At 44.9% G+C, this 26,958-nt stretch overlaps 1 protein-coding gene across 6 annotated transcripts in view; it reads left to right on the top strand.

The window, feature by feature from the left end:
• ST6GAL2 (ST6 beta-galactoside alpha-2,6-sialyltransferase 2) overlaps nucleotides 1-26,958 on the top strand; it is a 104,351-nt gene that overhangs the window by 40,207 nt on the left and 37,186 nt on the right. For 4 of the 6 annotated variants that reach the window (XM_043468824.1, XM_043468823.1, XM_043468822.1 and 1 more), the window contains exons 5-6: nucleotides 1,445-1,619; nucleotides 11,730-16,460. In XM_043468824.1, the coding sequence (XP_043324759.1) occupies nucleotides 1,445-1,619; nucleotides 11,730-11,983 (429 nt within the window). In that variant the 3' untranslated portion in view covers nucleotides 11,984-16,460. Of the gene's footprint in view, nucleotides 1-1,444; nucleotides 1,620-9,617; nucleotides 10,555-11,729; nucleotides 16,461-26,958 lie in introns of those variants that run through there. The other 2 variants (XM_043468825.1, XM_043468826.1) reach the window with 2 other exon arrangements.

The following is a 26,958-nucleotide window of genomic DNA, read 5'->3' as shown; positions in this document are numbered from 1 at the left end:
AAATGTTTAAAACCACAGACCCACATTCAACCAGGGACTGTTACGTAGGATTGTAATACAAGCCCAGGCTTCCTTGATGGCTCAGATGGTAAAAAATCTGCATGCAATGCAGGAGACCCAAGTTTGATCCCTGGGTTGGGATGATCTCCTGGAGGAGGGGATGGCTACCCACTCCAGTATTCTTGCCTGGAGAATCCCATGGACAGAGGAACCTGGCAGGCTGCAGTCCATAGGGTCACGAAGTGTCAGACACCACTGAGTGGAAACACCAGTACCTTTGCCTGAAGCGTCTGTTTGAAGGGACGGTCAGCCGAATGAGCCCCTCCCCACACACCTTCCCCAAACCCCACTTCTTGGTGGCACCTGAGATGCTTCTGAAGACTTTTTAAAAATCAACCTTAGTGTGTATGTTTTCATATAATTGTTGTTGTTCAGTCGCTAAGTTGTGTGCAACTCATTGCCACCCAATGGAGTGCATGGGCGAGTTCATCTTCTGATGTCTTATCTTTTTGACTTTTCATGCCCTTCTTGGGGCTCTTGAGGCAAGAATACTGGAGCAGATTGCTATTCCCTCCTCTAGTGGCCCACGTTTTGTCAGAAGTCTCTACTATGACCCATCGGTCTTGGGTGGCCCTGCACGGCATGGCTCACAGCTTCATTGAGTTACATAAGCCCCTCCACCAAACCCCTCCATGAAGAGGTTTCATGCAATCATTTATGTGTAATCTTTGTACATGTATGTGTTGCTGGGCAGTAGCGAATGCATACAGTCCTGTATTCAGCACCACAACGAAGGAACAGAATCTCCCCGTCATTGCAGAGAGTCCTGTGTGTCACTCATTCACCTCCCAGACCTGGCCCCAAACCCAGGCAACGGCTGACATGTTTCTGCACTAGAGACTAGATTGGGAAAGCATATTTCTGAAATACAGTGATTGAAACCATGGCCATAGGCCATCTGGCCCTGTTTTTTGTTTTTGTTTTTTTTCCCTTCTTTTTATTTTTGTTTTTCTTTGCTTATTTTTTGTTTGTTTGTTTGCCTCTGTTTTTGTAAATAAAGTTTTATTGAAGCACAACCATATATTGTACCATCTGTGGCTGCTTTCCATGTAAGTATACAGTGGAGCCCAGGAGTTGCAGCAGAGACCCCATGGCCCCAAAGCCTCACCTCTTTTGCTGCCTGTTACCTTCTAGAAAAGTCTGCTGATCCTGCTCTAGCCCTTCTCCCTTCTTTTACTAAAGAATAAGCACCAGTCCCCCAGGCTGGACCTCAGCCCCTATACTCACTCACCGCTCATTCAGTGTAGAAGTGCCTGCAGAAGGGGCATCCTAACCCCCCCTCCCAACCTGGTCCTCAGCCTCTAAATTCCTGCAACCCCAGCATGGCCCAGTTTCCTTTTCACAGTGTGGACCTCTGCCTTGACTGTATGTTTTTTTCTCTTAGTGGTATAAGAAGCCAGATTACAACCTGTTCACACCATATGTTCAGCATCGTCAGAGAAACCCGAACCAGCCATTTTACATTCTTCACCCCAAGTTTATCTGGCAGCTTTGGGACATCATCCAGGAGAACACGAAGGAGAAGATCCAGCCCAACCCGCCGTCCTCTGGCTTTATCGGTATGTGGCTATCAGGTTGGGTGACTAGCGGCAGGTGAGGGTTCACGCTAAGTGAATATACATTCGTGCTATATGATAAGAGCATCTAGAGGGTGTCTTTAGAGGGAAGATAGATTCACTGAAAAGAGTGCAAAGACTCTGTTCCAGTTTCTATGGGCAAGTAACAAACTACCCCGACATTCCGAGATCTGAAATGAACTGCTTCATTTTCTCTCGTGATGGAGTGGGTCAGGAAGGGCCCAGCTGGGTGACCCCTTTGTTCCAGACTCTTGGAGTCACTCGCAGGCATTCAGCTGCCCCATGGGGTGACTTTGCTCCCCTATTGGGCCCAGCTGCTAGGACTCCTGGGGGTGCGGTTCAGCTGGACTTGTGACCATGTGCCTGTGGGTGGTGGTCTCGTGGTAATCAGACTCTTGATGGAAGCTCAGGGCTCCTGGCAGGTGTTCCAGTGATAGGAAGTGGGAGCGGGCTTTCTCAGGGCAGAAGCCTGAGGACTCTCTGTGAGTCACAGTCATCAGAGGCACCCCAGACTCAAGGGGTGGAGACCCCAGGGCCGCCCAGGACCACCACCACTCGCGTGCACATTGTTGATGTGGAGCCAGGTCGAGGATGGGAATTCATGGCCACTGGACCACCCCCCGGGGGTTGCAAGGTCACCAGTGGGTCTGGGCTTTGAGTAGCAGGATTCTCGGACTGAGCTCCAATCTCTCCACCGGAGAGTGGACTTCATGTAACAAGGGCATCACACTTGGCCTAGTGTATTGTTTGCAGTCAGGTGTTTATCCTCAAATGTGGTCTTAACCCATTTCCTTTCCCATGTTTCAGCCTCTTTCCCTGTTATTGTCTTAGTGGTACCTGAATAGGGTGATATTAAGGAAGATCTTAGCTCCTCTTGGCAGTATGAAAACTGCAGTGGAAACACAGGATAGGAATTTTGTCCATAAAACACTGATAGCAATCTCTACCCTAATATTGATGAATTTACAACCTGCACGCTGACTTGGGCTACACAGGTGGTAACCACAACTAAAGGAACATTTATGGAAGTGATACAGGCCCAAGAAGCATGCAAAGTGAGGCTTGTGGGTTTAGAGCAGTTTTGAGGTATTATAATAATATGAAATATTTTATGCAGAATTCAAGACAAAATTCATGACCGCATGTTGTTTTCCTTAAGCAGAGCTCCCTCACCCATTTTATGTCATGCCTTTGATGCATTTTGTTTCCAAGGCACTTTCTCAGATTCTAAGATTTTTTTAAATATTTATTTATTTATTTTTAGCTGAGCTGGGTCTTCATTGCTGTGTGCAAGTTTTCTCTAGTTGTGAAGAGAACGGATACATTCTAGTTGCAGCGCTCAAGCTGCTCATTCCAGTGGCTTCTCTTGTTGTGGCACATGGGCTTAGTTACCCTGCGGCATGTTGGATCTTCCTGGGCCAGGGATCGAACCTGTGTCTCCTGCATTGACAAGTGGATTCTTAGCCACTGTGCCACCAGGGAAGTCCATGTTGTGTTCTATTTTCCTGTGAGTGAAAGATTACTCTGGGTATTCTGCTAGGAGACACTGCAAAATTCCCAAAGCAAAGGGTGCAGATACGTAATTATATTATAACCACAAGTGGCAGGTTAGATACAGTAATCCCAGCTAACACATAAGGATTCTGGAGCTCCAGTATGAGTGGAACGAACTACAAAGTGTCAGTCTTAGGCACAGACATCTGGGATTAGAATAGGTCAGAAAAACCAGGGTGGACTATGATTTGTCTTTCATGTGGTGTCACGGAATCCTGCTGACCTAGGGAAGAACGTGGAACAGAATGGAATGATGCTGAGATAGCATAATGGGACATGGCCATCCGATCAAGTCTCCCTGGGAATTCCTGTTGCGGAAATCTGATCACAGCAAGAGCTTGGGAGCACAGTGGGGGCTTTCAGACACACTTAACCACCGATGCAAAGTTTGAAAGTTTTCTCTGACATAGTCGTAGCTGGGGAACAACATTTCCTGTGTGTTTTTGCTGTTGAAAGAAATCCTGCCACTTGTGGCCAGCTTCCTTTCACAACTATGTGCTGAGCGTTTAGAGTTTTCAGGGACATTGCTTGCCTGTGTGGCTTCTTTTCCAGGATGAGGGGACTGCAGTTGGGGGTAATTTCAGGAGTTGGGGCTGGGCTGAACGACAGTCCTCTGATGTCGCTGACTTTCCAGTCGCAGGCATGTCACTTGCTCCTGTGAATGTCCTCATGCTCCTGGGAGAAAGGAGTCATAGCAACACCTTTTTATGGGGCCAGTTCACACCTGTGGTCATTTTCTAGCTCTGTCCTGTCCAGGCTGGCAGCTCTTAGACCCTGGTGTCTGCTCAAGTGTAAGTTAATTAGGATTAAACAGGAGGAAAATCTCTCCCTCGGTGCTTGAGCCCCATTTCAGGCTCTTAAAGTCTCGTGCTCCCAGTGGCTATGGCCCTGGGCAGTGTGGATAGACTGTCTTCACCACAGGGAAAGTTACGAAGGACAGCAGGAGGAAAAGGAACTTTTGGAGGAGCAACCGTTCCTACTGGACACTGTGCTCTGTGGGCGGGGACCTCTCTGATGGAAGACATTTGATGTTATCCATCATATTGATGAACTGCTACTACATCCTGGGTCAATTCTAATACATACTATCATTTATTCTATACGTGAACATGCAGACTTTTCTTCCCTTTAAACTATTTCCTTAAGAATTTATCTTAAGGAATGTATATGAGTGTATATATGAGTATATGAGGTATATATGAGTGTATATGAGTGTATATGAGTGTATATGGTGTATATGAGTGCTGAGGAGAGGGTGTGGTGTGTTGATTACTGTTGGAAGTGCCAACTAACTGCTTTTTCCCTGACTTCTGACTAAAGGCTGTATTTGTGCTTCCAGGTCAGAGAAGGACATCCTTATGTGCATCAGAGATGTACTCTGTGTACCATCCCCTTGTCCAGGGCAGCAGCAAAGAGATGCTTACCCCTTGTGCATAGCACATGCATTTTTTTTTTAAAGAGTAGAATTTTGTTTTAGCTGTACGTATACGTGTATCTGGGCTTCCCCGGTGGCTCAGTGGTAAAGAATCTGCCTGTCAATGCAGGAGACCTGGGTTCGATCCTTGGGTCAGGAAGATCCCCTAGAGAAGGAAATGGCAACCCACTCCAGTATTCTTGTCTGTGGGAAATCCCATGGACAGAGGAGCCTGGTGGGCTACAGTCCATGGGGTAACAAAGAGTCAGACATGACTGAGGGACAAAACAGCAACATACATGTATCCCCTCCCTCTTGGTTCTTCCTCCCACCTGCTCTCCATCCCACTGCTCTTGGTCATCACAGAGCACCAACCTGAGCTTTTTGTGCTCTATGTTTTTTTTTTTAATTAAAAGGAAGTAACATAGGACTTCCCTGGTGGTCCAGTGATGAAGACTTTGCCTTCCAATGCAAGGGGCATGCTTTCAACCCCTGGTCAGGAGCTAAAATCCCACATGCCAGGTGTCCAAAAAAAAACATAAAACAGAAGCAATATTGTAACAAATTCAATAAAGACTTTAAAAATGGTCCACATTAAAAAAAATCTTTTTTTATAAAAAGAAGTAGCATACATCCAGGTAATTTGGATGCTCCACAGGACCCGTTTCTTTGGAACATTTGTTCCACAGTGTCAGGACCCTTCCCCTCAGTCCACTGGGAGGCACTTGTTCGCATGGCAAGAACATCTCTCTTTTTCATCCCTGTCTGGATGCTGGGGGCCTTCTCTCATTACCTGGTACTGGGAGGTGGTTCTGACAGCACTGAGGCCTGGCTAAGGATGGAGAGTCATTTCCTAGGAATTCCATGGTTTCCACATTGCCTTCATACACACTGATAGTTTTGTGGGAGGTGTGTGAGTTCATCCAGAGTCCTGAAGCCTGGCTGGATGGTTCTGCCATTTGATGTAGGAGGCCCTCCAGCTTCACCCCTGGGGGCTCCGGGCTGAGCATCGTCAGGCAGACTGGCCTGGTGCACCAGCCTGACCAGCACTGATAGGGCACTTGCTTTAGCCTATGGTCGACAACGCTTTCATTGTACAAACCACCAACACCCCCTCACACCTTTTGAAAAGGCAGCCTCAATTGTTTATAGCATAAGTACTATTTGTAGACTTCACAGATGCAAACACTGTAATTTCAGGCTATTGAATATACAGGCAAGAATAATATGCTTAAAAACAAGTCATAACTTCATTTCTTTTCCACTTTATTTTGCATTCAGGACTCTAATTTTCCAATATATCATCCAAACTCAGATGGTAACACAAAATAATAACACGTTAACTCAAAATAATAAGCCGCTTAACATCTCTATACATGACTGTGTAAAACCAATTGTTATTATGTTGACGAGGAACAACTTTTTACATTTCCCTGTAAACAGTGAATTCTGAATGTAGTTACCATCAAATAATACAATATAAATGGGCTAAAAAATTGATTTTCAAGTATTATTCATGCATTACATGATTTTACTTAATATAGTAGATGCTTGTTAAATTATTATTTTATTACATGAAATGCAAATTTCCAAACCACTTTTTTTTTTTACCATTTAAGTAACTCATTTTGTTGAGCTGCTATTGTGAATATTGTCTTTGACTTTTTTTTTAATTAATTTTTATTGGAGTACAGTTGCTTTACAGCCTTAGTTTCTACCAAACAACAAAGTGAATCAGCTATACATATACATATGTCCCCTCTTTTTTGGATTTCCTTCCCATTTTCTTCCCATTCACCACAGTTCCCTGTGTTACACCGTAGGTTCTCATTAGTTATCGATTTTATAAATAGTATCAATAGTACATGTATTCCAATTTCCCAATTCATCTCATCCCCATAGAAACCACATTTTAATTACAGATATCTTCTGGAAATGTCACTTAAAATGTCATTTTTGCTCCTTCAGTAATCTTAAGTACAGTTTTCATAATTTTCCATCTTATGATGAATTTATGGAGAAACCACAGAATAACTACTACATTTCCATTAGACCAGCACATTCAATACCCTTAACTTTTCACCCTCACCTCTCATTCAGAAACATGTTTTGCAGGGTTTATTGGATAGTCTCAGAAATTTCTCTTTTACCTGACATGTGAATTATGTTCAAGTGTTACCTGAAATTGATGAGAGCCTGTATTTTTTCCATCACTTGCATTAGGTTCTATTTATGTCCATAGCTTATTTTGCCCCATGTTCAAAAGATACATTCATCAAGGAGAAAATTATATTATTGTTAACAATTTGGAGTATCATTTTAATATTTTGCCAGGTGCAAAGTAAGATAATTTGGTGTGATCACAATTAAAGTCTAAATGATTAAGTTCTGTTAGACTTTAACACATCAAACACATCTATGTATCTGCAAAGTAAAGGTTTGGGTTTCTTTTTTTTTTTTTTTGGTTGCACTGAGCTGGGCCTTTGTTGTGGAGTATGGGCTCTCTAGCTGTGGAGTGGGCTTAGTTGCTCATGTGGGCTCTTAGTTCCCCACGCAGGTGCTGAACCAGTGTCCCCTGCATTGGAAGGCAGATTGTCAACCACTAGACACCAGAGAAGCCCCAAAAGTAGAGTTTTTATCAGAGAACCTTGTTTATTCAGAATTTGTGGTCATCTGAACATAACATGCAAACATGCAGGTGGAAGTTTGCTTTTTATCCAGGTTTTGGAAAAATAAACAAGTGTACATACTGCTTGTTAAGCTGAGTCATAGACTATGACATTTTATTAAGACCAGTGGAAATGCTTTTTAATTGGTTAGATAATTGTATTGAATTATACAATATTTTAAAACCTGTAACTTGGCAAATGAATGGCTCTTGAGTCATAATTGCCCAGAAAAATTTGCACTTTTTTTTTATTCAAGTGAATCCCTACTCATTTGTAAAACCTGGCCAAAAAACTTAACATGAATTATGTTAAGAGATTTTTAGGAACTGGCTGCATGCCCACTTGATTGGTTTGGAAAAATACATTAAAAAGTGTCTAAATATTGACCCACTTGTCAAAAAGTCTGGCTCCACACTGAAAGCAGTAAAGTTTTATTAGTGCTGAAAGCAGTTCCTTTTGGATAGTCCATAAAAGAAATTATGTAACATAAAAGTTCCTTAAGTGATTTTTCTAAAAATTCTTTACTGAATAAGATAGCATGAGATGATTTGTATTCATTTTTGCTCTGGGGGTAATCCTGAGCAGTCCTAAGAAAGGAAATGAAAAAAAAATTTTAGTGTAGCCAGATGTGAATTCCCCGTATGGGTCTGGCTTGGGGGGATGATGAGGAACAGTGTGATGCTGTGAGTTTATGCACACAGGGTGTCTGTGCAGACAGGCTGCAGCCCCGCTGGCCTGCCTGCTGGCCACCAGGGCCCTCTGCCTGCAGGGCTGACCCTTGGCTGGCTTCTGGGAGCCTGGGTTTGGGGAGACCCTCCCTTCTGACAGGGTGGGTCCCTGTGCCCAGACGCTCCTGCAGCAGTGGGGCCTCTTCCCAGCACCTGCCTCCTTCTGGAGTCTGGACGGTCTAAGCCAGGTTTGTAGTAAATCACTGACTCTGCTGGATCCTGTAGGTCCCTCTGGCAAGTCATCAAACCCGGAGGCAGGCTGGGGAACTCAGACCCAGTCCCTCAGCATAACGCAGAGAAAATGTCTGCAGACCATGTGTTGTTGGTGTTGACGTCACCATGGTGATAGAGCAGCATCACCGCAGGTCAGAAGAGATGCTGCTGGCAGTGCAGGCATTTGTCTCAGTCCATAGTGAAGACACTCTCTTCAAGTCATCCTCAGGATGGTAGGTCATGGGCCTGCCACCTGGTTTTTTTTTTTTAATGTAAACATTCGTTCTTTAGTTTACTTTTTTTTAAGGTTTATGTATTTATTTTTTGGCTGTGTTGGGTCTTCATTGCTGCACTCAGGCTTTTTCTAGTTGCAACGAGAAGGAGCTAGTCTCTAGTTGTGGCACTCGGGCTTCTCATTGCGGCGGCTTCTCTTGTTGCGGCTCATAGGCTTTAGTTGTGGCGCAGAGGCTTAGTTGCCCCACGGTATGTGGGATCTTCCTGGACCAGGAATCGAACCTGTGTCCCCTACATTGGCAGGCAGATTCTTAACCACTGGACCACCAGGGTAACCCCTACTTTTTTTTTCTTAAATAAACTTTTTATAAGTCCCAGTCCTCAGCCTGTGCCCAGTTTAATACAGAGTGAGTTTAACTGAAGAGGTTTCCAACAGTGCCTATCAGCCTGGTCCCTCCCTGTGTGGTCCCAACCCCACCTCCTGCAGTCTTTCCCCCTCACACCCCATCTCCCAACTCGAGCCCCCAGCTGTGCCAGGGCACACACTCCAGACATCGTGGTCTATCCACTTCCTCTTTGCAACACATGCAGAAGTTTCATTTCAGGATTTTGTGTGTGGCTAAGTACTCTGAACTCCTGGGAAAAGTGATGTGCAGATTTAACCACGTTTAATAATGATGTTCAGTATTTATTATATGGCAGAGTTTAAATTTAAACTCAAATTTATGTGTAATATCAGCTTGGTAAATTAAAAAGCAGAGTATACATATGCTAAATGAAATGACCAAGATGTCTGAAAAAATTTTAAATAATTAAAAATATTCTCCACTTGGTTTTCTAAATCTTGTCCACCCTTCACATGTACCCTACAAGTTGCAAACTGACTTTTCCCTCCCTTTGAAGGTGTTGCCCTAACAATTTGATGTCAGCACTACAACTGACTATAATTTAAACACTTGGGGCAGAATCAGCTCTAACTTAAATTTTAGAATGCTCTGGACCAAGGCTTATGGTTACAGGAACTCATAAGTTCATATGTGTGTGTGTGTTAGTCATTCAGTCATGTCCAGCTCTTTTGTGACCCCATGGACTACAGCCTGCCAGGCTCCTCTGTCCATGGAATTCTCCAGGCAAGAATACTGCAGTGGGTTGCTATTCCTTTCTCCAGGGGATCTTCCAGACCCAGGGATTGAACCTGGGTCTCCTGCATTGCAGGAGGATTGTTTACCACCTGAGCTACCAGGGAAGCAAGTTCATACAAGAACACAAAATGGGATGCAAAAACCAGGAGGAAGAAGGCAGATAACTCAAGATAAGGACCCCACTTCCTAAACCTCTGTCGGCCTTCAGTTGGGATGGCCATGAAATGCCTGGCAAATTTCTGTATTTCTGAAGCTCTAAGAGTTGTTTTAAAATATATTTATATATGAAGGCACTGGTCCTTGGTTCTTTCTGGCTCTACCTGGATCTGGGTCACATTGGGGGGGCTCATGGAAGGGGAGGGGAAGAGGGAGCCAGCAGAGCTGGGAGGAAGGAGGGGGACTGAGCTGGACTTGATGTTTCCACATAGCTCTTGGGAACAGCTTGACTTCCTAGAACCCGACCTGAAGAATCTCTGCGTCTCCTGTGAGGAGCAGGGTTTACTCGCAGCCGCAAGCAGCTTCGTGGCTGTCAAGGCACGTCCTGATCTCTTCTGAACAGGACACTGGGTCCTCTCTGTCATCCTGTCTCCCCTCCCCTTACCCCCAAGTGGTGCCTACAGATTCAGCCTTCACCTCCCCCAGGAACCTTTCTCTGCATCCCCAAGCCCTTCCCGCTGCTCCCCCAGGCCCTCGTGCTGGACTTTCCCCAGTTGTGAGCATTTTCATGCTGCAAACACAGTTGATTACTTAGAAATATGCTTATCCTCTGCAGACCAGCCTTGTCTGTAACAGGAACTCACTGTGTGATTTCATGTCTTTTTCATAACAGGGATTATCCTTTCCTAAAAGGGAGAAGGAAATGGCAACCTACTCCAGTATTCTTGCCTAGAGAATCCCATGGACCGAGGAGCCTGGCAGGCTACAGTCCATAAGGTCGCAGAGTCAGACACGACTGAGCGACTTAGCACACACACATACATAATTTTAAGTTTAAAAGGTGTTAATACATCACTTTTCGGCCTTTCAGCTAAGATCAAGTGTAAAGAGTGTTAGCAGAGGTGGTGGGGAAAATAGCAGAGCTCAGAAAATAATGCTCTTTAGCATAGATCCAGATGAGACTTCCTCTATGATGATGCAGTTTTATAGCTATTTGAAATATTAAAAATAAAAAAGAAATCAAAGAAACTTTAATATGGATAGTTCCAGTGAGAAAAACACTTTTAATATGAATCTTGAACTCTGTATCTCCATCTCTTTCCTTTTAATGATTTTATAATAATTTTTTTTTAACGTTATACACATTTCTTTGTTACATCACAGTCCTCCTGTTGTAAATCAGGTAGACCTGGGTGTGGAATGAGATAGTATATTCAGACTTGGGGATATAGGTCTGGCCCCAACTGTCCTCTGCTTAAGTTTGATTGCTTGGTCTTTTCTTCTCTCATTCCTGGGTCCCCAGTGGTCAGCTGGATGGGTGACTGTGTAATAGCATTGTGTCTTAGCATGGCCCTGGTCCGCAGACCTCACACACGCCACTCACTGGAAGCTAGAGTCACAAGGTAAAGCCGACAAGGCAGGGGACACAGAGCAGGTATTTCCTGCCCCAATTGTGACCCTCCACCCCATCTAAAGATGCCCCCCCCCATTACTTCTCCTTAAGAAAGTAGGTCATATAGGACTCAGGGAACTCAAACTCTGTGACAACCTAGAGGGGTGGAATGGGAAGGAAGGTGGGAGAGAGGTTCAAGAGGGAGGGGACATATATATACTTATGGCTGACTCATGCTGATGTTGAGCAGAAACCAACACAATTCTGTGAAGCAAATTATCCTTCATTTAAAAAATAAATTTAAAATTTAAAAAAAGAAAGTAGGTCATATAGTCATTCAACAAATATGGATCCTTAACCCTCCACCAGTACTGTGCATGCCACTAATGACAAGAAGATGGATAAGTGACCCAGCCCTCACCCTCAAATCCTCTGCTCTCTGGTGGGAAAGAGACTCTAAGCAGACATGTGGTTAGGACAGAGAGACACGTAGACAAGGAAGAAGTGACGGTGGAATCTGCCACCCTTGAGGACTGATGCCTCCCTCTCCCCGAGTTGCTCACGGCTCTGCTTCCCCCTCCCCCACCAGGCATCCTGCTGATGATGAACCTGTGTGGCGAGGTGCACGTGTATGAATACGTCCCGTCAGTGCGGCAGACAGACCTGTGTCACTACCACGAGCCCTACCATGACGCCGCCTGCACACTGGGTGCCTACCACCCGCTGCTCTACGAGAAGCTGCTGGTGCAGCGGCTCAACGTGGGCACCCAGGGCGACCTGCATCGCAAAGGCAAGGTCGTGCTGCCCGGGTTGCAGGCTGTGCGCTGCCCACCAGGTGCCTGAGGGGCCAGCCGGGCTCTGCATCCCGGAGATGCTGGAAGGCACCCTGGAGGCCGCGTGACCTCGGGTCTGTAGCTGTGACTTTGTGCTGACCAGGGGGATCCTTCCCTTTCTAAGCCATTGAGTGTGTCCGACTGTTCAGAACATAGAAATGGAATTCAAAGAAACAGACTCCAGAAAGATACAAAAGAAAAATTTTCAAGGATAGCTAGAAAAAAAAAAATAATAATGTGTAAGAAATGGGTAAATAGCTCCAGAATGTTGGTCTTTCCTTTCAGCTGACACACCTGATGGATGACGTGGTTTGTACCTGGTAGCACCCTCGCTTCAGGGCAGTACCTGTCACATCTGCTGTGTCATTTGTATGTCATGTGTCGTGAAAGAGCCCAGAGTTGATGACGAACATCTGGATTATCACTCAGACCTGTCTATAGGAACAGCAGACCCCACAGGCTATCCTGTGAGGTGTTTTCTCCACCTCTGCTCCCAGCTGCCACCGAAGGCTTTGCAGTTTGTGCATCAGGACACGTTTCTAAAACCGTGAAGCACCCTTCCTGGATAGTCCAAGAAGAAGCCAGCCCCGGATGGCACCCAGGGGAGGCACTCTGCGCTCCTGCAGTGCGTGTTTCCTTGCTTGACTAGAATCCCCAGGCGCGCAGGAACCTCGCCGGCAGGTGCACATAGAATGGGGCAGCAGGTAGCCGTGGGCAGGACACCCCAGGCCCCGGCGCTTCTGGCCTCCACACCCGCCAGCCCTCCACACAGCCTGCGTGTCTACAGGCACTGACAATCAGGACGTCCCCATGGTGGTGGTGGGCGGGGTGTCCTTCCAGCCAAGAGCTTTCCCCCTGTGCTTCTAGAGCTGCACATCTGCCTTTTCCATGTGTTTTCCTCACAGGTTCATATCATCTGTTGGGATCCTGACGGTGATACACTGACTTGCCACTACTTCTTCCTACAGTCAGATGGTTAGGAATCCCACCATCACCTTCACAGATCTGTTGTACGTCAGTAACATAACAAAGCCATATAATTAAACACATTTGCGTGAAAGCACTGCTCTTTAACAACAACAACAAAAAAAGTATATGATTCAGAGGGAAAGACAGTGAGAGGGGAGCGTCAGCCCAGTGTATTAGCTGTAGCAGCTCATTTTGTTGTAATCTCAATTTTTGTCACAAAAGCATCAAAAAAAAAATTTTTTTTTCCATACATGTAGTAAAACAGAAACATTATGGAATACCTTAGTTCAACGTACAATTTCAATCTATACCCAACACCTATCTCAGCGGTCCAGTTACAACTTCTTGTCCAGAACAGTCACAGCTTCATTAAATGTGTTCTTCTCCACAAGTGTGTGAACATCAGGAAAGTTTAGTACAGAAGGTTTTTTTGTTTCAGGATTTTTTTTTTCCTGAGCAAGAATGGTTGACAGAAACTGGCCTCTCTGGTCAGTCTACTCAGCAGAAATTGGGCCAGGTCCCGGACATCTCCTATGGCTTATTGCCACAGTGAATTTGGGGTCATTGAAAAGTTTTGATTGTGACAATATCCACTATAAGCCTACTGTGAGAGCCTCGCTTCCAGATTTATGATAAGGGATGGATAATTCTGTCCAGCCTGCCAACTAATATCCAAGCAGACATGAGCAGGCCACTTTTCTCCCTCATTTCCTGAAGGGACACAGCGCTATGCAGTGTCCAGTGAGTCCCGATGCTGGAAAGTGGCTGGTGCAGGGTGACCAGTCCAGTCACCCTGGGCCCTGCCCAGACCTGCAGGCTCTGACCTCATGACACTGAAGTTTCTTCACTCACCTTCCTACTGGGCTCCCCTCTGGGCCCCCTTGTGTCCAGAACAGCCCCTTCTGCTGGCATGAGTTACTGGGCAGAAGGAAATTTGCTGGCGGGTCAGCATAGATATAAGTTCAGAAGGCCCAGAAAACACTTCAAAGGCCTCCAAATACACTTTGTTGTAACCCATGCACTTTTAAAATGTACTTTTAGCTCACAGAGATTATAAGAAAGACTGAAGAAGATAAAGAAAATGTAATTAAAGATTTTGGATTAATTATGGCCTTAAAGACTCTTGGGAACCAGGGTCTGTTAAAAACAACGTGGTACAAGTATTCATACATTGCAGGCTGGGCATTCTTCTGCTTAAGAGTTTAAGTTGTTTAGTTCCTTGAAACTATTAGGCAGTTATAGTTGATGTGTTGACTCTTCACGTCTGCAGACAGTGATTAAGCCCTCAAAATACACACATTGCAATAAGCAGCCAGCCTCTCCATGAAGGAATTAAAGGAAATGGTGCCCGCTGCATTGCTTTCAGACTTCACCTCTTCCAGACCTTCCACCCTTGCTGTAAAGAGATACTCCATAAACTGAGGCCGTTAGGTGATCCTTTCTTCTCTCTCAGGACTGAAGAAGGTCACTCTGCGTCACTTCTTCAGGTAACTTCACTCCATCTTTTGTTGTTGCTGTTGTCACACTGAAATGTTGACTAGAAATGACAGCTCACTCACGTCCAGGTCCCAGGTCCTCCCCTTGAGGCTGTCCAGCCCTTCCCCAGGTATGAAGGGAGGGTCTAATATGTAGAGCATCCTCACTGTCCCCAGGGATGCCAGTGCTGGCCCTTTGCATCACCTTAAGGGCAAAGGGCCCACAGGTGGACAGGAAGGAGGTACATAAGTACCCTCCTCTGATAGGGCTGGCGAGGGGCTTTGGTTCAACTTTGGTCCCAGGGTCTGTCATTGTCCACAGTATGCAGGCCTCAGGGAACCCCAGCCCCACCCTCCCACATGTCCCACACCCTCCTTTAATCAATCCTGGGCTCCCCAGTAATCGTCATCACAGTAGCTGTAGCATCTAGACAAAGCCATGCTGAAGTAATGATCAGCCTTTTCAAAGCTGGGAAATGAAAGTAAGTGTTTAAAGCCACCCGGGGTCACTCTGTTACATGACCATGAGCCAGTTCCTTCTGGTGGAACAGATTAATTCCTGATGTTGTGGGCTGTCCCTTAGGGGCAGGAACACTCACAGCCACAGAATTAATTAGGTCCAGTCTGGCCGTGTGGAGTGGGGTCAGGACACGTGAGGGATGGTAGGTGATGGAGGATTTTATGTGCACAGATGATGTCATGATGAAAGCACTCTCTCCAGCCTTTCTCTTAGAGATCAAGGCACTGTGCGTGGTTGAGGCTGGTGGCCAAAGTGACCCAGTCCCACTGCTGCTTAACTATGGGGAGAGGCAGAGCCAGGAGGTAGGGTGATGACCAAGAAACACGTGGCTGAGTGTACAGGCCACATAGTGTCTGAATATATTCAACCAGATTCCCTGTGTCGACTTCTCACTTTCTGATTGTTTAGGACTCTTACCCAGAGGTTCCACAGCCAATGAGGGCATGTATGTAGAAATTCAGTGCTTAGGGAAAGTGTGCCTGAGTTCACATTTGTGTGTTATGCTCCAGATATTTCCATCATGAAATTATTCTGCATGTGTCTGTGTGTCTGTCTCTCAGGCATTATTTATACAACTGGTAAATGAAAGATATTAATCTGTTGAGGGAATAAATTATAAGTTCTGATTCTTGCTTTATTAAGTAGCTGAAGCCTTTTAGTAAGAAGAAATCCAGAAAATTTCTCTATGAGCTCAGGCTAATAGAATTTAAGGAATGAAAGATACTGATATAGTTCTGATTCTTGTTATAACAAGTGTGCATGTAGATATAGTTATATAATTGTATATATACGTATCTACACACATGGTTGCTTTTAAACTGTTTTTTTTCATCAAACTTTATTCCTGAAACTTTGACAATAAATTTTTTTAATTATGCAAACACCAGTTTTTTAAGAAAAGTAAGCAAATGTTATATGTCTTTCTGTGAAATAACAAAATCCAGTTCTCCCATGCACTCATATTTCACACCTTCTGGCTACATTAAAAAATATGGCAGAAATATTTACAAGGTGCTCTGAGGGTAGAACTACAACCTAAAGGTTATGTCCTCATCAGAAACCTAATTGAAGTCTGATCTTTGATGGGAAGTTGATCTAGAATTCATGGTTTTTGCAAGATTAGGGGAAGAAATGCTTATTTGGTTCTATGGAAAATAGTCTCCTAGCTTAGGTTTCACACAAATTAACTGCATCAGAACTGTTAAAACCTAACATTTATGACACCACACATCGTGTTATATTCTAGATAAAAATCCTTGTGAAATTTTTCTTGGAAAAAAAATCCTTGAAAACCAGTCAACTTTTTTAACAGCTTTGGGAATTTTTTTGTATGATACTTTTTAAAATGAAATGTGTACTCTTCAAAATGAATTAAGGCTTGAGATTTTCCAGGAGTCACCTTTTAAACGTGTTTGTACACAGTTTAACACTTTGATATTTTCTAGTTTGGTTTTGTATATTTTTATGTGTACACAATGTACAGACTTTTTTCCCTGTAAATAAAACATGTTTTCATTTGTCTAGATGCATCTCTGTTTTAATTTGTAGAAGTTGCACAAAATAATGAATGAGGGGCAAAATCATGAGGCGTCTCAAGAAAAAAAATGGCACAGAGCCGAGATCTAATGGGAAGATTGTAAAAGGAGTAAGAACAGCAAGACTTCCCTCTCTGAACCTGGACACACCCGGCCTGAAACAGAGGTAGAGCCAGTGGTCCTCACCAGAGGGTTACCTGCCAGACCAGGAGAATGGGCGTGGCCATTCAGGGGAGTGACAGCCCTAGGCACTCCATGCCATGCTCAGGAAACCCCAAGGGCACAGAATCTGGCAGAAGGGAAGCCCTCTAGCACAAAAGGCAAAATTAGGCAGATGGGTCCTAATGTTACTTATAGGCCAGCACGTTGGTTACTTTATTGTCACCAGTGTGACAGAGCTTTTAGTCTTAGAGACTACAAATAAGGACTTCCCAAGTGACTCAGTGGTAATTCCTGCCAATGCAGGAAACATAGGAGACGCAGGTTCGATCCCTGGGTTGGGAAGATTCCCTGGAGGAGGGCATGGCAATCCACTCCAGTATTCTTGCCTGGAGAATCCCATGGACACAGGAGCCTGGTGGGCTATGGTCCATGGGGTTGCAAAGAGTTAGACACAGCTAAGCAACTTAGGTTGCATGCACACACGACAAATGATTAGAGGGAGGCCTAGAGACACTGCAGTCACCTTACCCACTACTATGTCACCTTATCCTTAGTGTCTTTGCCCTTTCCTCATGAAGGGAAATCGGTTAGGAAGGAAATTCCCAGAGATTTTCTGGTTAGAATGTGAAGGAATCCTGGAGGGGAATTGTCCAGGGTTGGCTGTGAGGACTGATGTGAGCAGCCAGGGGGCCCTGAATTCCCTCTGAGTGATGTGTTGAGTCACAGGGGACCCACACTGTAGCTCGCCATCAGTTTTCTTCCCCCACAAGATGCAAGATGCCAGCTTCCAGGTCATTGAAATGCAGGCCCAATTCGGGAAGATTAGAGCTGGGGCCCTGCAAGGATGCTGAGATGAGGTGGCCCGGGACAAAGATGAGGCCAAAGAGCGGGGAGCAGGAGGCCAACTCCACCTGCCTTAGGCTAGAGGTGCCGGGGGAGACAGCCCTGGGCGCTCCGTGCTGTGCTTACAAAACCCCAGCTGTACAGAATCCGGCAGGAGGGAAGCCCTCTGGCAGCAAACTTCCGCTGACCCCTCATCTGAGCAGGGGTTGGCAAACTGCAGCCTGCAGCCTCCTTTTGTCAGTAAAGTTTTATTGGGCTGCAGCCACACTCATGTGTTGACGTCTTAGCCATGGCTGCTCCATACAGAACCGAGTAGTTGCTCCAGAGACCTAATAGCCACCAATCCTAAAATATGTATTATCTGGTCCTTTACAGAAAGGATCTGTGGAGTCTCAATTTTAGATACAAAATACAAGAGCTCGTTAGACAAGCATTGTGTTAATGGCGGGCAAGTGGTCCTCCCAAACCACCTTCTAAAGTAGTTATAATATTAGCTTCAGGAATATTGGGGTTACAGAGGTTAATTCACCAGCCTGCAACCCCACAGTCAGGAAGTGACGGAGTCCAGCTTGCAATCCCCATCTGACTCAAAGCCTCTGCTTGGAACTCTTAGGTCAGGCTTTCTTTTTCTTTTCAATATTTATATATTTATTTGGTTGCCCTGGTTCCTAGTTGCGGCATGCTCGCAGAGTGTGAAGTCTCAGTTACTGGCATGTGGGAGCTAGTTCCTTGACTAGGGATCGAAACTGGGCCCCCTGCACTGGGAGCATGGAGTCTTAAGCCACTGGACCACCAGGGAAGTCCTGTGTCAGGCTTTTTAGAGACTTCTCTCCCTGAGACACTACTCTGCTGCTCAAATACCCCCCAAACTCCCCACACACCCTGTGGGCTCAACTCTGGAGCCTCATTTTGCTTGAATATTTTGAGAAATTGTGCTTTGAAATTTATGGAGAGAACAGTTCCCTAAATCCCTGAACTGCGTGTGTCAAGTGCAATTTCTACTTCCTGATTAGCAACCCGCCTCTGTGTTTATCACAGCCCAGTGGAAGGAGTAGGTCTCATATGCAAAGAGAAAGCCAACATCCCATAAACTCCCCCAAACACATACACAGCTCCCATCCTAACTCCTTGGTGTTGTGCTGGAAAAACCACCTTGAAGAATGAGACACTATGTGTGAAACGATCACAAAAGTCAAAGGAACAGAAAAATCAATGGATATAAGGGGAATTTGTAGAGACTGGAAGGCAAAATAACTTAACAAAAATGAGAAATCTGGGGGTGAGAGGGAAGCTGAAGAGGGAAGGGATATATGTATATGTATAGCTGATTCACTTTACTGTACAGCAGGAGCTAACACAACATTGTAAAGCAATTATATTGCAATAAAAAAAAAAGGACAGAAAACTGGTATGCTGCAGGAGCAAGATCTAATCCAAACTTCTAGTCCCTCAGCCTTTGTTCACTTTGTTGTGCTGCTTCAGTGTTACTGGCCTCCCCACCCACCTCTGAGCTACTAGGCCCACTAGACCGCTGCACTTGATGGCTGCTGTTGTTATTGTTTAGTGACTAAGTCGTGTCTGACTCTTTGTGACCCCTTGACTGTAGCCCACCAGGCTCCTCAGTATACTTGCTTCTCCAGGCAAGAATACTGGAGTGGGTTGCCATTTCCTTCTTCAGGGGATCTTCCTGACCCAGGGATAGAAAGCACTTCTCCTGCATTGTCAAAGCAGATTCTTTAGCATCTGAGTCACTAGGGAAGACCTTTATGTCATACATAAATACATACATGACTTAAAAATAATTTTAAGTGCCCAAATAATTAGAACTGGTGATTATCTCTGCATGATGAGAAAATGAGGAGTTTATCTTATCCTAATACTTTATATATTTTTGAAAGATCTATAAACATAACAACAAAAAACAAATTTTAACAATATTCAGGAGATCTTGTGGTCTAGTAGGAAGAGATGAGCTTCGACAGTGTGGCTGGTCAGAGAAGAGAACCCCTCTCCTGCTTTGCTTTTTTCATTTAATTGATCCAGATGTGGTGGGGATCAGAGCCCCCAGATGCTCACTGCTATACAGGCAAGTTCAGCACCCAGCACCCTGTAATGTCACCACCAACACCACGGGATCATGTTATTGATGAGAAAGTCCAGGTCAGTGCCTACCTTCCCACTAGCTAGGCAACCTTAAGTACAGCATTTATTTTCTCTGACGTTTGTTTCCTCATGTGCGAAAAAAGAGGTCATAACAGCACCTACTCATTGAATTATTGCAATGATTAATTTAGACAGTGTGTGTAAATTATTTAGCACAGGGTCTGACAGCTAATGAAATGAATCGTTGCTGGTCTTGTTATTATTTTTATATTTTGATCTCCTCAGTCTAATATATCTAAATAATTAATAGAAGAGGACATTCATGGATGCTAAACAGAGCAAATGGTTGCTTTTTCACAGACATTTCAGACATTTAAATTTTAAAGTAAAATGAAACTATGTCTTTGTGGGGATGATTTGTTTTCAAGTCTCTCTAAACAAAATGCAGCAGGACTCCTCCTCTTGCATGAAATAAGGAAGCCCTGGTAAATATGAAAGAAAATTTTTTTCTTCTTCTCCCACCTACAGAGGATCTGTGCCTGCTGTAAGGAGATCTGCATTGTATTGCCCCCAGGAAGGAGCTAATCACCTCTCAGCAATGCTGGTCAGAATCTGCACAAACTTTCACTAAACAGAATAAATTGGCAAACAGGGAAGTGTTGTCAATAGTTTGGTTCCTATTTATTTCCTCGTTTTCACAGCTTTCGGCTCTCTTTGAACATTTGCCCTGATGGTACAGCAGTTATCTGCAGAGCAAGTGCTGCAAAGCAAGCTGAAAGTAGTGAAAGAGGAACTGTTAGTCGCTCAATCATGCTGGCCTACAAGAAACATCAGGTCCTCTTGGCCTAACACCATCCATCAGATGTGGGGATAAGGTGAACCATCCAGTCTGGGTGACTCCGCGGCTGCATGTAGCCCTGGAACCACCCAGGAGAAGCCAGCAGAGGAACCGGCCAATGGACCTGCAGAGTGGGAGGAACAGCACATCGCTTCTGCTTTGAGCCTTTACACCCTGGTGACTCAGTGGTAAAGAATCTGCCTGCAATGCAGGAGACCCAGGTTCAATCCCTTTGTGTCCCAGTAGGGGAGTGTGGTCTCAAGTCTGAGTGTGGTCCAGGGGACATGAGGGGCAGTGGTTGGAGGTACTATGACTGAGCAAGACTCACAGGGCCTTGGGGATCGGATGGAGACAGAACCCCTCCCCCACATCCTCTGCTGCAGCTCCACTCTGAAGCACATAGACGGCAGTATTTGATGCAAATTTCCTGAGCTGTTTTGCAGATATAAAGAAAACCACCCTCTCCACCAAGTAGAAGGTGTTAACTACTTGAGACCCTGAACACACAGCCCAGGCCTCCTATAGTCTAAGAACTGACGATGTTCACCCTGTGACACCACCTACAGCCTCCCCATCAGCCAATCAGAGGATTGTGCATGAGCTGATCACACACCCTGAGACCCCCTCCCCTACCTGCTTTTAAAAGGGTTTTGCTGAAACCCTTCAGGCAGTTTGGGGGAGCTAGGGGCTTTTTAGGGCATGAACTACCCTTCTGCTCGTAGGGCCCTGCAACAAACCTTCCTCTGCTCCAAATTCCAATGTTTCAATTTGTTTAGCCTCACTGTGTGCGGGCACACAGACTTGCGCTAACACAAGTTTGGGATGCTATCCAAGGTTTTGATGTATGTGGTGAACCAGCCATCAGTATGTAGTGCTTTCCCATCATTGGCCAAAATAAATAGATCTAAGGTGAAAATGAACAGTATGAAAAGGAAAAGATATGACACTGAAACATGAACTCCCCAGGTCAGTAGGTGCCCAATATGCTACTGGAGATCAGTGGAGAAATAACTCCAGAAAGAATGAAGGGATGGAGCCAAAGAAAAAACAACACCCAGTTGTGAATGGGACTAGTGATAGAAGCAAGATTCAATGCTGTAAAGAACAATATTGCATGGGAACCTGAAATGTTAGGTCCATGAATCAAGGCAAATTGAAAGTTGTCAAACAGGAGATGACAAGAGTGAACATCAACATTCTAGGAATCAGTGAACTAAGATGGACTGGAATGGGTGAATTTAACTCAGATGACCATTATATCTACTACTGTGGGCAGGAATACCTTAGAAAAAATGGAGTAGACATCATAGTAAACAAAAGAGTCCAAAATGCAGTACTTGGATGCAATCTCAAAAATGACAGAATGACCTCTGTTCGTTTCCAAGGCAAACCATTCAATATCACGGTAATTCAAGTCTATGCCCTGACCAGTAATGCCAAAAAAGCTGAAGTTGAACAGTTCTATGAAGACCTACAAGACCTTCTAGAACTAACACCCAAAAAAGATGTCCTTTTCATTATAGGGGACTGGAATGCAAAAGTAGGAAGTCAAGAAACACCTGGAGTAACAGGCAAATTTGGCCTTGGAGTACGGAATGAAGCAGAGCAAAGGCTAATAGAGTTCTGCCAAGAGAACCCACTAGTCATAGCAAACACCCTCTTCCAACAACACAAGAGAAGACTCTACACATGGACATCACCAGATGGTCAACACCAAAATCAGATTGATTATATTCTTTGCAGCCAAAGATGGAGAAGCTCTATACAGTCAGCAAAAGAAGATCGGGAGCTGACTGTGGCTCAGATAATGAACTCCTTATTGCCAAACGCAGACTGAAATTGAAGAAAGTGGACAAAACCACTAGACCATTCAGGTATGACCTAAATCAAATCTCTTATGACTATACAGTGGAAGTGAGAAATAGATTTAAGGGACTAGATCTGATCAGCAGAGTGCCTGGTGAACTATGGATTGAGGTTCCTGACACTGTACAGAAGACAGGAATCAAGACCATCCCCAAGAAAAAGAAATGCAAAAAAGCAAAATGGCTGTCCAAGGAGGCCTTGCAAATAGCTGTGAAAAGATGGGAAGCGAAAAGCAAAGGAGAAAAGATATACCTATTTGAATGCAGAGCTCCAAAGAATCATAAGGAGAGATAAGAAAACCTTCATCAGTGATCAATGCAAAGAAACAGAGAAAAAAAAACAGAATGGGAAAGACTAGAGATCTCTTTAAAAAAATTAGAGATAGCAAGGGAACATGTCATGCAAAGGTGGGCTCAATAAAGGACAGAAATTGTAGGGACCTAACAGAAGCAGAAGATATTAAGAAGAGGTGGCAAGAATACACAGAAGAACTGTACAAAAAAGATCTTCATGACCCAGATGATCACCATAGTGTGATCACTCACCTAGAGCCAGACATTCTGGAATGTGAAGTCAAGCAGGCCTTAGGAAGCATCATTACAAACAAAGCTAGTGGAGGTGATGGAATTCCAGTTGAGCTATTTCAAATCCTGAAAGATGATGCTGTGAAAGTGCTACACTCAATATGCCAGCAAATATGGAAAACTCAGCAGTGACCACAAGACTGGAAAAGGTCAGTTTTCATTCCAATCCCAAAGAAAGGCAATGCCAAAGAATGCTCAAACTACCACACAATTGCACTCATCTCACATGCTAGCAAAGTAATGCTCCAAATTCTCTAAGCCAGGCTTCAGCAATATGTGAACCGTGAACTTCCAGATGTTCAAGCTGGTTTTAGAAAAGGCAGAGGAACCAGAGATCAAATTGCCAACATTCGCTGGATCATCGAAAAAGCAAGAGAGTTCCAGAAGAACATCTATTTCTGCTTTATTGACTATGCCAAAGCCTTTGACTGTGTGGATCACCACAAACTGTGGGAAATTCTGAAAGAGATGGGTATACCAGACCACCTGACCTGCCTCTTGAGAAACCTGTATGCAGGTCAGGAAGCAACAGCTAGAACTGGACGTGGAACAACAGAATGGTTCCAAATAGGAAAAGGAGTACGTCAAGGCTGTATATTGTCACCCTGCTTATTTAACTTCTATGCAGAGTACATCATGAGAAACGCTGGGCTGGAGGAAGCAAAAGCTGGTATGAAGATTGCCAGGAGAAATGTCAATAACCTCAGATATGCAGATGACACCACCCTTACGGCAGAAGGTGAAGAAGAACTAAAGAGCCTCTTGATGAAAGTGAAGGAGGAGAGTGAAAAAGTTGGCTTAAAGCTCAACATTCAGAAAACTAAGATCATGGCATCTGGTCCCGTCACTTCATGGGAAATAGATGGGGAAACAGTGGAAACAGTGGCTGACTTTATTTTTCTGGGCTCCAAAATCACTGCAGACGGTGATTGCAGCCATGAAATTAAAAGACGCTTATTCCTTGGAAGGAAAGTTATGACCAACCTAGAAAGCATATTAAAAAGCAGGGACATTACTTTGCCAACAAAGGTCCATCTAGTCAAGGCTATGGTTTTTCCAGCGGTCATGTATGGATGTGAAAGTTGGACTATAAAGAAAGCTGAGTATCGAAGAATTGATGCTTTTGAACTGTGAGGTTAGAGAAGACTCTTGAGAGTCCCTTGGAGTGCAAGGAGATCCAACCAGTCCATCCTAAAGGAGATTAGTCCTGGGTATTCATTGGAAGGACTGATGTTGAACCTGAAACTCCAATACTCTGGCCACCTGATGCGAAGAGCTGACTCATTTGAAAAGACCTTGATGCTGGGAAAGATTAAGGGCAGGAGGAGAAGGGGCCGACAGAGGATGAGATGGTTGGAGGGCATCATCGACTCAATGGACATGGATTTGGGTGGACTCCGGGAGTTGGTGATGGACAGGGAAACCTGGCATGCTGTGGTTCATGGGGTCGCAAAGAGTCGGCCACAACTGAGCGACTGAACTGAAGGTGAAAATGAGGGTACCCATCTTACAATCACACCTCATGTCTGAGGTTAGCAGAATAGGCCATTCAAAACAGACCACTTTGGCTTAAGGATTTTTTTTGATCTAAAGGCACCTGAAATAGAGCAGGTGCAAGAAGTGTGCTCAGGTCACCTGTTTTCCTCTTAGAGGCAGAAAACAAAGCTCCTCTATGAATGATGCCCTCTGATTCTAGGAGAAAAGAAGCATTCCCATTCCCTGAGAAGGGGAGTTGAGGTGGAGAGAAATCTGTACAAACTCTGGTGAAATACCTTGACCTTCCTTTAGACTCTGAGTATTTTAGTTTCTTCCCCATGATGGAAACTCTGTTCAACCCACTGTACGAGCACCAAGGCCTCTGGAGGCTCCCACATGCCTTCAAGAATCTGCACTGTGTTGTGTGCTGTACTTAGTTGCTCAGTTGTGTCCAACTCTTTGTGACCCCATGGACTGTAGCCCACAAGGCTCCTCTCTCCGTGGGATTCTCCAGGAAAGAATACTGGAGTGGGTTGCCATGCCCTCCTCCAGGGGACTTTCCCGACCCAGGGATCGAACCCAGGTCTCCCACATTGCAAGTGTATTCTTTACCATCTGAGCCATCAGCGAAGCCCAAGAATCTGCACACCCTTCTGTAAACGTACCATTTGTCAACTTAATTCTCAGCCTAATTGGAGCCCCTAAGACAGTCAAGATAAAGCTTGGCCTTCTCGACAGACCCAGTAAAATATTTTTATTTCTGGTCACTGCAATTCGGTGCTTTTCTTTTGTTTCTTTTTAAACTTTCATTTTAAAATTTTTATTTATTCATTATTTTTGACCTCACCATGAGGCATGTGGAATTAGTTCTCCAACCAGGGATCATACCCACGCCCCTGAACTGGAAGCACAGAGACTTAGCAACTGGACTGCCAGGGAAGTCCCAGTGCTTTTCTTGTTTGGAGGCTTCCTAACCAAGAGAGGAAGGCTTCCAGCAGGGGACACAGCAATGTCACCAACATCTTGGCCATTTGTGTTCTCAGGTCATTTGGCCAAAAAAGTGAGCAGAGAAGAGAGGTTGCAGAGTTTGCTGGGGTGCCATGGTCCTGCCAGGGAGGAGACAGTGGGAGCTGTTACACTATGGGGGCAGGAAGAGGGGAATGGAGCCCAGAGAACCCCTGGTCCTTAGGTTGCCACTTCTTGTGTGACACCTGAACACAGGCCAGTTTACTGAGGCTGAGATGCAAATGAAAAGCTGAGTTATCCCCAGGAAAATGGAACGGGAGTGTGGCCTCTGTGCATGTTTCCTTGCCTGCCCAGAGGAGCATCTGTTCATATTTTTAATGGTCTCCTTTCTCTTCCCTTTTCTTCTTCCCCACATTGTATGAAGCAGAGGTCCCTGGGACAAATAGACAAATTTTCCATGGACAGGGATGTTTCGGGATGATTCAAGCACATGGCATTTCTTGTGCACTTTATTTCTATTATTATTATATCAGCCCCATATCAGGAACTAGATTTTGGAGGTTGGGGAGTCCTGGCATAAAGGATATTCTAGTGATATTCATGTTGAAACTGTGACTATAAGTTGCAGAATATTCCCAGGGCATTACAACTGCTGCAGAAGCCCCTGTGTCTCCTGAGATGCCTGGAGCTGGTTGATCGAATGATGGTGGCTTAGACTGGATCCTGTGGGGAAGGGCCATGTTGTTTCAGGTGGGAGCTGTCACTTCGAAAGTGTGAGGGTAGAAGGAAGGTTTAGGCAGGTGCTGAGTAATCAAAGGTGCAGGAAATAGCTCACAGTTTTGAGGATGTGCCCACCTGATTCACACATTCTTTTGGGTTGGAAGGAATGCTTCCTTACCAGTCTTCATGGGAAGCAGCAGGGAAACTGGCAACACTGCATGCTTCCTCTCCCAGCCTGCAACCAGGAGGGTGGGCACACGGTGATGCACTGACCAACTGCATGTCCTCCCCCTGGACTCTGATGTCTGCGTTTGTGGCACAAAATCCCCAAGATCACTGAGACATGAGCCCTGACAGCATCTTGGCCAGGCCACCAGTGGCCCTGAGCTGGGCTCTGTCCACAGCTCCACCTCCTACTCTTCTCAGGACTGCACCCCTGATACTGAGCTCTCTGAGCTGTTTCACGGATATGGGAGATTAATCCTTTGTCAGTTGGTTCATTTTCAATTATTGATTTAAACGCATATATGTGTAATCTAGAAAAATAGTACTGATGAACCTATTTACAGAGAAGAAATGGAGATGCAGGCATAGAGGATGAACTTGTGGACACAGTAGGGGAAGGTGAGGGTGGGACGAATCAAGAGAGCAGCATTGCCATATATACACTACCATGTGTAGAACAGATAGCTAGTGGGAAGCTGCTGCAAAACACAGGGAGCTCAGCTCAGTGCTCTGATAACCTAGAGGGTGGGATGGAAGGGGATGAGAGGGAGGAGGTGTATAAATACACATGTAGCTGATTCACACTGTTGTACAGCAGAAACTCATACAACATTGTAAAGCAATTATCCTCCAATTAAAAAAAAAGACTGATTCCCAGCCCTCTTACTCTTGTCATCAACAGCTCAACATCCTTCCTCTTCTG

The sequence above is a fragment of the Cervus canadensis genome, chromosome 5, assembly GCF_019320065.1.
Source record: "Cervus canadensis isolate Bull #8, Minnesota chromosome 5, ASM1932006v1, whole genome shotgun sequence".
NCBI classification, from domain to species: Eukaryota; Metazoa; Chordata; class Mammalia; order Artiodactyla; family Cervidae; genus Cervus; species Cervus canadensis.
Note: the sequence above shows the minus strand (reverse complement) of the source record. Positions and strands in the feature narration are given on the sequence as shown.